Here is a 12,138-nt window from a genome sequence, read left to right as displayed (position 1 = left end):
GTGCAGCCCCCCCCCCCCCCCCGGAGCACGGCTTTACCACGTTATATCCAAATTCGTGTTATAGCCGGTGGCGTTATATCGAGGTAACAGTGCAGTTCTGGTCTGACCAAAATATTGGCTGATCCCCCATAATTTCCCACAACCGTGAAAATTTTAATTGGAATGGAATGCTTAAAACCCAGATTGCTCTGCAACTGTGAAAGTTTAAATCAATAAATATAAAAATTGCTTAAAATAAACATTATCTGTCAAAATTATATATTATAAAAAAAAATTCTGCCAAGCCTGACTATTCTGCCTTAAACACACAGCTCCTGCAGGCTCATCCTCAAAGGAGGATGCCTCAGTGACCCTCCACACCAGCACAGGGGCTGATTGCAGGCAAGGAGCTCCTTTGGGTTTTAATTACAGGCTAATTTCACTGAAAGTTACCTGTCACAGGTGTAACTGTACATTTTTTCACTAAAGCCTCAAGGAGTGAAATTGGTTGGGTCATTCCTGCTCAGCAAACAACAGGAGTCAGTTTCAGGAAAGGAAACACCCCCTTGCTGCTGCAGGAGGGGCATAGTATGAATTCAGGAAATTGAAACTAACCCTGTTCCACTGCCCAGAGCGAGCCATGGCTGCAGAGAACCCCGTGGAAAGTCTCCAGGAAGAAGCTACATGTCCCGTCTGTCTGGAGTACTTCACAGAACCTGTCACTCTGGAGTGTGGGCACAATTTCTGCCGAGCCTGCATCAGCCAGTGCTGGGAGGGATCCGATACAGCCGCCTCCTGCCCTCAGTGCAGAGAAACTGTGCAGCAGAGAAACCTCAGGCCCAACAGGCAGCTGGCAAATGTCACAGAAATCACCAGGCGGCTGAGTTTACAAGCAGCAAAGGGAGCAGGAGCGGATGGGGTGTGTGAGACACACCAGGAGACTCTGAAACTGTTCTGTGAAGAGGATCAAACCCTCATCTGTGTGGTGTGCGACAGATCCCGGGCTCACCGCGCTCACTCGGTGGTTCCCATAGAGGAGGCTGCCCAGGAGTACAAGGTAGGGAACTGCTGTCAAATGTAATGGGTTAACTTTTGGGTTTTAATTACAGGCTAATTTCACTGAAAGTTGCCTGTCACGGGTGTGACTCATCACTCAGCTCTGTAAAGTCTTAAGAAAATTAATGATCTGGCAGAGTGGCAACAGAGGCAAAATATCAAATCTTGAAAGCAGGATCTACACCCCCCGGAAGCCCCACTCACTCCATACCCCCGCTCCATTGCTTGCTCTCCCCCACCCTCACTCACTTTCACCAGTCTGTGGCAGGAGGTTGGGATTCAGGTTGGGGTGTGGGGAGTTTGCAGTCTGGGAGGGGGCTGTGGGCTGATCTTGGGGCAGGGGGTTGAGGTGCAGGAGGGGGCTCTGGGCTGGGGCAGAGTGTTGGGGTGCAAAAAAGGGTACAGGGTGCTGGCTCTGGGAGGAGGGTCAGGCCTGGGGCAGCAGGTTAGGGTGCGGCACTGACTTACCTTGGGCGGTTCACAGGCGGCAGTGCAGCGGTGCTAAGGCAGGCTCCCTGCCTGTCCCAACCCTATGCCACTCCTGGAATGTGCCAATGAGCCCCTGTGGTGGGCATGTGGCTCTCCGCATTGCCCCTCTCTGCAGGAACCACTCTCACAGTTCCCAATTTCCGGCCAATGGGAGCTGCGGGGGCGGTGCTTGCAGGCAGGAGCAAGGTGAAGAGAACCCTGGCCTCACCCCAGGCTGAGGGGGCATGCTGGCCACTTCTGGGAGTGCCGTACGGCTGGGGCAGGCAGGGAGCCTGCCTTAGCAGCGGCGGGCAACCCTGCTGCACCGCCGGAGATCGCGATCGACTGGGAGAATCTCCAGGATCGACTAGTAGATCGCAATCAACTGGTAGGTGACCACTGGTCTAGCTAGATAAAAGATGGGAAGGGAAACTAAGGCATAAAACAGGACAGCAAGTTGCCCACAGTCACCCAGCATGTCAGTGACAGAGCTTAGCATAGAACCCAGATCTCCCCAGACCCAGTCCAAGACCCGAAACACTTTGCCATGCTGACAGCTGAGTATCAGCCCCACCCAGTGATGAAGTGTTTACATTAGGAGGGAGAGACACGTTGACAAAAGTCCCAGGCCCACCAGGAAGAGGAGGTTTCTCACTGGGATTCTTAACTCCCGTGGGATTAAACTCAGATGCTGCCGGTCTGCAGTAGAGGAGATCACTGGGCTAAACAGTTTGTGGGACTCTGAGCACCTTCAGTCCGCACACAAAAGGGCTCCAGACAGCTCAGGTCCATGCCAAGTACCACTGGGATTAGACTGGGTTGTAGCAAAACCAACCACAGGCTGGAGCTGACCCATGCCAGTTTGACCTGTTCTGTTGTGTACCAGCCAAAGTGGTTCCATTAGTCCCGTCTGCAGCCTTTTGAAATCTCCCAGAATTCACTGCTTCCAGTATCTTTACCAGGGAATGGAACTGTGCGGAATCTGCCCAGGGGGCATTTCCAGAGAAAGGCTTTAGGATAGTAGTAGGGCAAACCCCAACCCGTTCTTTATACAAATCTGAATCATGTCTAATTAGGGTGGTCACTGAGGCATCCCCAGAACATCAGACATGCCCACGCCTGCCTCCATGGGCCCGTCCTCACCAGTATCAGTCACCCTGTGTGGGCCCCATCACTGCTTTTTTCAGTGTGCCACCCACGTGCATCATTCTGTATGAAGTTGTCACCCCCACTCCCACCAGTGTCCTCCTGCATCTTCAGTCTCCTCCTCTCCCTTTTGCACCAGACAAAGCCACGTCCAGTGCTGGGTCCCTACCGGACAGGGATAGTGCTCCACAACACTGGGACTGTGCAGCTTCAAACCAGACTTATGGCCTCCCGGCATCTCAGGGGGTTTGCCCTGGGTGCTTAGACCAGCTCTGCCCAACCAGTGCAGTCCTCAGGGCTTCAGGGCTGAAATCCCAGCCCATATTGAAACCCTAGTGGCTTCTGGGATTTGTATCACTTTGTTTGTTAAACCTTCTACAAAACAGGTTTATTGATTCACCCCCATGTGACTTTGGTGCCCTGTTATGCTCTGTACCACTAATCAATTCACAAATACCAGTAAAGCTTGCTTATAATTGAGATCTCTAATTACTAAAAAAACTGAACCAGAATTGGTAATGAGTCTGAATGTCACATGCTCCCAGTCTCCATTAATGAGGTTTCATCTCCTTGGTGATCCTGATGTCTCAAAGTGATTAGAACCACAGTCATCTTGGGTTTTGGGTGGGAAAACACCCACTTCCAAATACCTCTCAACTATCCAGATGAAACCTCCCAAATCATTTCTGTTTCTTCAGAAAAGAATCCAGGCCCATTTGAAGACTCTGAGGGAAGAGAGAGAAAACCTGCTGGGATTGAAAGTGACTGGAGAAGGGAATAGCTGGGAGTATCTGGTAGGTGCCTGTTGTTATGAACCAGAAGGGACTGGCAGTGGAAGGTCTGTTTGGAGGCAGACTCCTGTGTGGCCTTGGTGAACATGGGCTTATATGTGTGTTTCTCCATTGGATTGCTGAGTTTGATTTATGTGTAGACAAGCCCTAAGCTTCCCTTTCAATTGGTGAGTCTAGCCCTTGTGGCTTGCTCAAAAATCCTCCCCAAGTGAACTGAATGTCCCCGTGAAGTGCTGTCCGGTGTGTCTAGACATTTTGTGCATTTTTAAAACGTTTGTTTCTTTTAACTCCCCTGGTGTCTCTGTCAGTGTAGTGCTGAGTCCTGCCTCCTGCTGCTCTGGGTCTGAATTTCCAGAGACCATAAATAACAGAATATGCTGACCATGACCGACAGAGAAACATCCCTTTCAGAGGGATACAGGGGCCAAAGGGGAAGGTGTGAGAGAATCCCCTGCCTAGTACCCACAGGTAGAATGAAATGTCAGAAATCTTAGTATTTTCAAAGTAAATCAGCCTCCTGCACACTCAGCTCTCCATGAAAGGACCCCAGGCTCCATCCACGTCCCTGACCAGCCATTGCCCTATTTTCATACAGAAACAAACACAAACCGAGAGGCAGAAGATTGTGACTGAATTTCAGCAGCTGCGGCAGTTCCTGGTGGAACAAGAGCGACTCCTGCTGGCCCAACTGGAGAAGCTGGACGAGGAGATTGTGAGGATCCAGAATGAAAATGTCAGTAAACTCTCCGAGCAGATTTCCCATCTCAGTGAGCTGATCAGTGAGCTGGAGGGGAAGTGTCAGAAGCCAGTGAGTGAATTTCTGCAGGTGAGACTGAATGAAAAACATTAGCACTGGAGCATAGTAGCTGGGGCAGGGCCTTCCTCCCCCATATTTCCTAAATCCCTTCCCTGGCACCCCCTGTTTGTGTCAGATGGGACTGAGATTCTTTTCTCTCTCTCTCCTCTAGGATGTCAGAAGCACCTTGAGCAGGTACATGGCTCTCTCCCTCCCCCTCACACTTCACAACGCTGGGAAAGAGCTTGGTGGTGATGTTAGCACTGCATCTCCAGAGGGCTCTACAGCCAAATGTGTGGGGAAGGTCACATGTTGGATATAAATCTCTCTGATCAACCTCATCCTGAGGTCCTCACACTTGCACAGAAGACTCTGGAATTCTCCGTTCAGTTGGAAAGAGTGACCTCAAGTATTTCCTAGAGATGTCACATCCCCGGGGGGACGGGCTGACTCAGGATTGTGGGGATGGAATATGGGCCTGTCACTGCTGGAGCCCTGGTCACCATTCAGCCCAGGCCAGCAGCCTGAAGGCTGTTTGGAAACCTGTGTGGAATGAGCTGGGGAGAGGGGAGTTGGTGTCTCAGTCTAGTTCCTAGTGGTCAGATTTCTATAGCACTTCACCCAGGAACTTCCTGTCCCTCAGAGCATGGAGGCCAAGGAGTGAATTGGCCAGGGAGACTCAATTCCCACTTTATCCCCAGAGCTGATCTCTCCAGGCCAGAGTTGAAGAATATTAATGGTCCTTTGAGGGGAACATTTCATGGCCATGGGCTGTGTTGCACCTGTTCTGAGGCTGGGAGAAGTTGAGGAATTCTAACTCCAGGCCCATTAGAGCAGCAACTCACTAGCCAGAATTTATAATGAGTCACTAAATGAAATATAATCACGTGAAATTGTTTCTCTCTAGGTGTGAGAAGAGGAAGTTTGAGCAGCCGGAGGAGATTTCTCCTGAACTGGAAGAGCGAGTCAGTGGTTTCTCCCAGAAAACTATTGTGCTATCGGAGACTCTGGAGAAGTTCAAAGGTACCTAAAATAGATCTAGGAATGGTAATTGGGATGAGCCGCTGAGACTGTGGGAAGAGAATGGTGTTGGTCAATTGGGTCACACTTAGATGATGCTTCTATTTAATTGTTGGGTGAGAATGCCCTGCACTAGGGGTCCAAGACCATCAGATGGATTAATTCAAACCTTTATTTCTACCAAAAGCCTGCCTTGCCATTACAATTACTGTAAAGTAAGAAATGTCTCAAAGACTTTAAGGCCAGAAGCGACTATCACACTCATCCAGTCTGACCTTCTGTACATTGCAGGCCACAGAATCTTGCCCACCCACTCCTGCAATTGACCCCTAACCTCTGGCCTAGTTCCTGAAGTCCTCAAATCATGATTTAAAGACTTCAAGTGTAACAGGTTGAGCACTCACCGGTGCAGCACCTCCTGCTGGTCATCCTGGGAATTAGCTCTTCAGCTCCGAAGCACCCCCTGCTGGCTAGTGTCTCTCCTGCCTCAGGCCCCCTTGTACCTCCTGGACCCCGATGCCTCTTACTTTGAGGTTCTGCCCACAGCAGTACCCCCACACTCTGGGTCTCTCCTCCTAGGGGAAGCCCAACTCTGTATACCCACCTTGCCTCAGTGGCTACTGCCAGTCATCATCTAGCCCCATTTCTCTGGGGCAGCCTGCAGTCCACAATGTCCACTCATCATTGGCAAAAGGGTTGGACCTGCTGCCTTTCTATCCCAGCTGTCTCCCTGCAGCCCTAGTACAATCCCAGGCCCTTTGCAAGGCGTCAGCCTGGGACTTGCCAGGCCAGGCTCCCCAGCTCTGCCTGCCCTTCCCCAGCACTGCTCTGTCTGAGGTACCCTGTGCTCCCGGGGCCAGCTGTGACCTACTTGGGAGTGGCCCCCGCTGTGGCTGCCTCCCCAATCAGCCGACCTCAGCTGCTTTTTACCTTTTAACTCCTTTTATCCCAGGTACAGGGTAACTGCCCCGCTACACAAGTTACACAGAGATTCCACTATTGATACTAGTTTAAATCTGCCACTGACCCATGCCCCACGCTGCAGAGGAAGGCAGAAAAAACCCAAAGGCTCTCTGTCCATCTGACGGGGCGGGGGAAATTCCTTCCCCACCCCAAATATGGTGGTCAGTTGAATATGGAGCATTTTGGCAACACGCAACAGCGAGACACGTGGCAAAGAACTCTCTATAGCTCAGAGCCCTCCCCATCTACTGCCCCATCACCAGCCATGGGGCACATTTCTCAAAGGCAGACCCAGCGCATCACTGAGCTCTGGACCCGTATGCAGCTAGTCTGGGCCAAATGGGCTGCAGGGAAGGAGAAAGCCCCTCCCCCACTGTGAGGGATCCCTCCAGCCCAGGCGCCTCTTGTGCCTCCTCCACAGCTGCAGGCACAAGGCGTGTTCCTGAGAGGGCTGGGAATGGGGTGGGTGGGGGGGTGAGGGCGGGTGGAAGAGGGAGGGGGGGTGGACGAGGGACAGAGGGATGTGGGCCGTGTAAAACTGGGCCTCTGACACTCTGCACACTGGGCAAGACACACGGGGGCCGTTGTCATAGGGATGTAACTCTGGCTGGCTTCAGAACTTCCTCAGCCTGTGCCAAGGTCTGCACCGGCCCCTGCAGCCACTGAACAGCGGAGTCACAAATGGCCCCTCCCCTCTCTCCTTTCGCTGGTACAGGGGTGAATCTGGCCCATTGAGCCAACCTTCCCCCGCCTCAATTTCCACATTTATAAAATGGTTTTATTATTATTTCTATTTCTGCCTATGGAGGACAAGGCCCCGTCGCGCTGCTCTCTGTAGAGACGCTGAGTAAACAGACCCAACAGCTCACAATTAGACCAGGATTTCACAAACTCTCAACATCCCGTTAGTGTCAAAGGGAACCAAGTGGGTAAAGTTACTTTTATGCCAAAGTCTTTGTACGATCTGGATCTAGGTTACAACAAAAGGCCGTAAGTGAAAAAGACAAACCAACCAGAGTCTGAAAGGTGGGAGGGGATGATGAGGGAAAAGTAAATCTTTCTTACAAAGTGTCTGTCCTGGGATGGTTGTGAGGCTGCAAGGATGCTGGCTCTAGTGCTGGGAGATGTACAAATCAGAGAGGAAAGAGACAGTTTCAGATCTCTTTATCTTAAATAAATGAGTGTGTTTCTGTGCCTCTGTCATAATTATAAAACAGTTTCAGAGTAGGGATGCTGTTATAAATACGAAAGTCTGAAATCTCACCTCTCTTCTCCGTTCTCCGTCCAGACACTCTGCTGTCTGAATTGAAGAGAAAAATCATTTTTCTTTCAATTGAAGAGGGTGAATCGTTTGGAGCACACAGACAGGGTGAGTTTGCGGGTGAAAATGTCTTTAAATTATGAGAAAATTCCAGAGAAAACATCTTCATGAGATCGTAGCTAAAGTTACCAACCAAACTGACAGCGACCATGACACTCATAGTCCTAAAAATAACACATTAAATGGTAAGGAGATCCAAGGGCTGATGTTCCCCTCCCCTCCCCCCCCGCACACGTTTAAAAGTGGGATGACTAGGACACTTTTCAACATGGGCATAGTTTGGGGGAGAAGAGGGCCATGTTGCCCCCACAAACTGCAAGTCTTGGGCAGGTGTGAAGCATCGCAGGTAGTGTCTGTGCTCTTTGGGCAGGGAAGCTGATCAGCTCCTCTCTGTGTAGTGCAGCCTGTGCCCGTGGCACCAACTTCTTCCTGGTGCTGGCCTCCCTCAGTGGCTCCACCCCTGCTCCTCTTTCCCTGAGGCCCTGCCCCCTTGCCAGGTCAGAAGCCAGAACCGGGACACCACCCAGGGAGCCCAGGCACACCCCAGGGAGCGGGGACATGGGCCGGGGGCTGCTCTCAGAACCCAAGTCCTATGTCCAGGGCAAGTGGAGTGTCAGGGGGTCTTCCTAGTGGGCAAGTCTCCCAGCCTGGCCAGGGGGCAGGGCCAGGGGGCAGGGCCTCGCTCAGGGCCACGGAGGGGGCGGGGCCACACAAACAGTCCTGACACCACCCTTAGTGCTCAGTTCATGCCCATTCTGATGAACAGAAACACTCTTAACTGATCAGAGGGGTAGCCGTGTTAGTCTGAATCTGTAAAAAGCAACAGAGGGTCCTGTAGCCCCTTTAAGACTAACAGAAGTGGGCATTCAACCACAAAAGCTTATGCTCCAATACTTCTGTTAGTCTTAAAGGTGCCACAGGACCCTCTGTTACTCTTAACTGAGTTCCACCCGAACAGAGCTCTGTGCCACATCCCTCTGCTTCACCCGGTGCAGGGAGTCTTCTCTTCACTCTTCTCCAACATCCTGCATTTCCTTTGGGCAGGGCTGGACTCTTCCATTGGAGCTGCTCACAGCTTCCTGGATTGGGGAGATGCTCTTCCTGTGATGCCGGCAGCTCTTCCCTTCTCTCTGGGCTGGGGATGGGGCTACCCCACCCAATGCAACCTCCCGCTCTCTGGTCTTAAGCAGCTCTTCCCCAATGCTGCACCTTCCTCTCTGTTCCCTGGCCTGGGCGTGTAGGCTGCATTAGGGGAGGGAGCTTCCCTCGCGGGGGGGGTGGTGGTTTAAAGCTGGTATCTGCCTGCCTCTTCTGCTCCCTCCTCGATAAAAGCTTCTAGCACCTTGTCGGCTGTGTCTCTGCCACTATGAATGGGGCAGCACCAGGAGCAGGATCTGGGAGCTGCTGAAGCCTCTGTGATAAATGAAGCAAAGAGTCCTGTGGCACCTTATAGACTGACAGACGTATTGGAGCATGAGCTTTTTTGGGTGAATACCCACTTCTTGGGATGCATGTGGGGATTCACCCACGAAAGCTCCAATACATCTGTTAGTCTATAAGGTGCCACAGGACACTCTGCTGCTTTTACAGATCCAGACTAACACGGCTACCCCTCTGATACTGTGATAAATGAGAAACTAATCAAGTGGGACCCATTACAAAGACTGAGGAGCTGCAGTGACATCTCTGCTCAGTCTACCAGAGGCAGCTCCTTGGGATCCAGGCCTGTCCCAGCCAGAACAGAGCTGCTGGAGAGTATGGGAAATGGTCCCAGCCTCCCCCAGGGCCAAACTCTGCCCGTAACGCTCTGATTCTCTCTCTTCCCCCAGCGAATGTGACTCTGGATCCAGACACGGCTCATCCCCAACTCGTCCTGTCTGAGGATCAGAAAAGTGTGAGACGGGGAGACACATGGCAGCAACTGCCCAACAACCCTGAAAGATTTGACACTGATCCCTGTGTGCTGGGCTGTGAGGGATTCACCTCGGGGAGACATTGCTGGGAGGTGGAGGTGGGGGGTGGGGGAGGCTGGGCTGTGGGGGTGGCCAGAGGGTCTGTGAGGAGGAAGGGAGAGATCCGCCGTAGTCCTGAGAGGGGGATCTGGGCTATGGAGTGGTGGCTGGGTCAGTTCCAGGCTCTCACCTCCCCTGTGACCCCCCTGCCCCTGAGCCGGGCCCCCAGCAGGATCTGGGTTTTTCTCGACTGTGACCGGGGGCAGGTGACATTTATCGATGCTGGTGACAAGGCCCCGATCTTCACTTTCCCGCCAGGCTCCGTCTCTGGGGAGAGAATCCGACCCTGGCTCCAGGTGTGGTACAGATCTCGGCTCAGACTGTGTCCCTGAGACACACAGCAGAGGGGCAAATGGGAAATCAGCCTCTCTAGCCTTATGGACCCCAGTCTCTATGACCTTGGAGGACTCCCATCTACTGAGCCCCTGGCTCCTCATCTCTATGATCCCTGGAAGCTCCTCCCCCTCGCTCTCTTCAGCCCCAGGGATGGGATGGGGAAGGGGAAGGGAGAACCACCCCTGGGGCTGCAGGAGGAGCAGAGGGGCACTGAGGGGCAGAGGTGGGGACTGGGCAGGGGGCCGAACTTACAGCCAGTCTGGGTCAGGCAGAGGTGTGGGTGGTGAGGACACAGCATGAATCAATCAGGTTTGGGAAGGTGGTGATATTAGCTTTCTCTGAAAGACAAAAATAACATTTTTCTACCCATTTTGGGGTGGCATTTATTATTGCTTAAAATATTCCTTTCTTTTACAAATACCCTTGCTGATTGCAGGCAAAACAAGAGGAATTACCTCCATATTTTCCTGTGTTTTTGTTCTATAGGCAGGCCAGGTTTCCATGGCTTCTATCTTTTAAGAGTTATGGGGAAATTATCCCACTGTTCAGTCATTAAATCTATGACGCTCTAATAAATTTGTTAGTCTCTAAGGTGCCACAAGTACTCCTGTTCTTTTTGCGGATACAGACTAACACGGCTGCTACCCTGAAACCTATGAGGTGGTGTACCTCAGTTTTCCCTTTACAGCAGACCAAGTTTACAATGTCTTTCCTGCTGTGTTAAGCTTTAAGTTTGTTTACAGGTAACAGCTGAAAAGCATCATTACCATAAAGGATTTTTCCAAAAATCATACACACTATACATTGTTACAGGGGTACTTATTAACATTAAATGTATTTTAATTAAAGGTATCTTGTTATACCGTGCCTTTTATTTAGACAATTTGTTTGCTGACCAGGTATGTTCTTTATCTGCAACTTCTTTGTGCTGGCAGATCTCTCAGTTCCTTTATCAGTTAGATAATTTGCATCATCACAGGTTTGGCTTTTAGATTCAAAGCCATCAGCAGAGCTCAGAGACTCTGTCTTAAAAGGAACACAATTAACTTTTACCAGAGTTTTGATTACTTTTAACTCTTGCTTCCAAAACACACAGAGAGCTGAAAAAGAAAACACAGTCTATTGTGGCTCCTTTGGAGCCCTAATAGGATTTTAATTAAGTAGCATGTTTCGTTTGCATTTCTTTTACCCCCTCTATAATATACACTGCACATTCCTTCTATACTTTAACTTTTAAAACATTAGCCATGTTAATTTTTACATAAGGTGTAAATGTTTCTTTTGTTCTTACAGAGTTTTATGTACCCTTATCAAAGTGACAGTCTGATTACACAGAGCCATTTTAAGGCTCAGTGTTTCTAACATTGCTTCTTTTTGTTTTGTGCACCTCACGCCTGCTGTTGCTTCAGAGGGGCACTGTCTTTATTCTTTTACTACAGTTTTCATTTGCTATATTGTTACAAAAACAAACAAACAAAAAATAATCCAGAATCTCTCCCTATTCTTCTGATTTTGACTGCCCTGCTGCAGTCATGACTTGGTCTTTATTTGAAAACATTTAAATTTTGTAAAGAATCAAGTTACCCCTTAAGGGTTAAATACCAAATCTCAACGCCAACCAACACTGATTACCTGTGTCTGGCAAAAAGGTCTGTCAGTTTTGCAACTTTTAATTAAAGAATCAAATGGATTTTTAGTGGCATTATAAACAAAACAAACCCAATTTATCTTAAACCTACAAAACAGGAGTTTTACAAACCTCACATATTCCCACAGACAGACGAATACATACACATTTTCTTTTCCTTAACATCCCTTTTACTCTGCTTTGTTTTTACATAGCTGTACATAGATTATGTTACCTTTATACATTTGGGGCAGTTAAGTTCCAATAGAAACCCCCCCCCCATGTTCTTTTAGCAAATTTGACTCAATTGTCCATAGTCAAATGATTTTAATTAGATAGTCTCTTTACCTGGATTATTTACAGACATTCTTTTGGAAAAGGGTCCATTTTCCCTTCAGAATGGCTGCAAAGAAACCAAGAATTCTTTTAACAAGGTCCTTTTAAACATTTTTACAAGGTTTCACTGCTTAATTCTTTTCAGCCTCTGTAGAGTTAACTTTTCACTCTCTTTCCTTAAATCACTTGTTTATTTCCCAAAATGACACCTTTATCAACTCAGATTTCACTATTTTCAGTATTGTTCCAGAGGTTCATGCTTGCACTTACTCCTGACACTATGCCCT

General features: G+C 49.7%; 1 protein-coding gene across 1 annotated transcript; it reads left to right on the top strand.

Moving 5' to 3' along the window:
• Window positions 1-516: 516 nt before the first annotated feature.
• On the top strand, window positions 517-10,479 carry LOC103307402 (zinc finger protein RFP-like). The gene is made up of 7 exons (XM_065563229.1): window positions 517-1,036; window positions 3,348-3,443; window positions 4,036-4,266; window positions 4,409-4,431; window positions 5,144-5,259; window positions 7,508-7,588; window positions 9,370-10,479. The coding sequence occupies exons 1-7, from the start codon at window positions 620-622 to the stop codon at window positions 9,882-9,884; spliced, it is 1,479 nt and encodes a 492-aa protein (XP_065419301.1). The 5' UTR covers window positions 517-619; the 3' UTR covers window positions 9,885-10,479.
• The last annotated feature ends 1,659 nt before the right edge of the window (window positions 10,480-12,138 follow it).

The sequence above is a fragment of the Chrysemys picta genome, chromosome 12 (genome assembly GCF_011386835.1).
Source record: "Chrysemys picta bellii isolate R12L10 chromosome 12, ASM1138683v2, whole genome shotgun sequence".
Taxonomy (NCBI): Eukaryota; Metazoa; Chordata; order Testudines; family Emydidae; genus Chrysemys; species Chrysemys picta.
The sequence above is the reverse complement of the archived record's forward strand: the minus strand, read 5'-3'. Positions and strand labels throughout refer to the sequence as shown.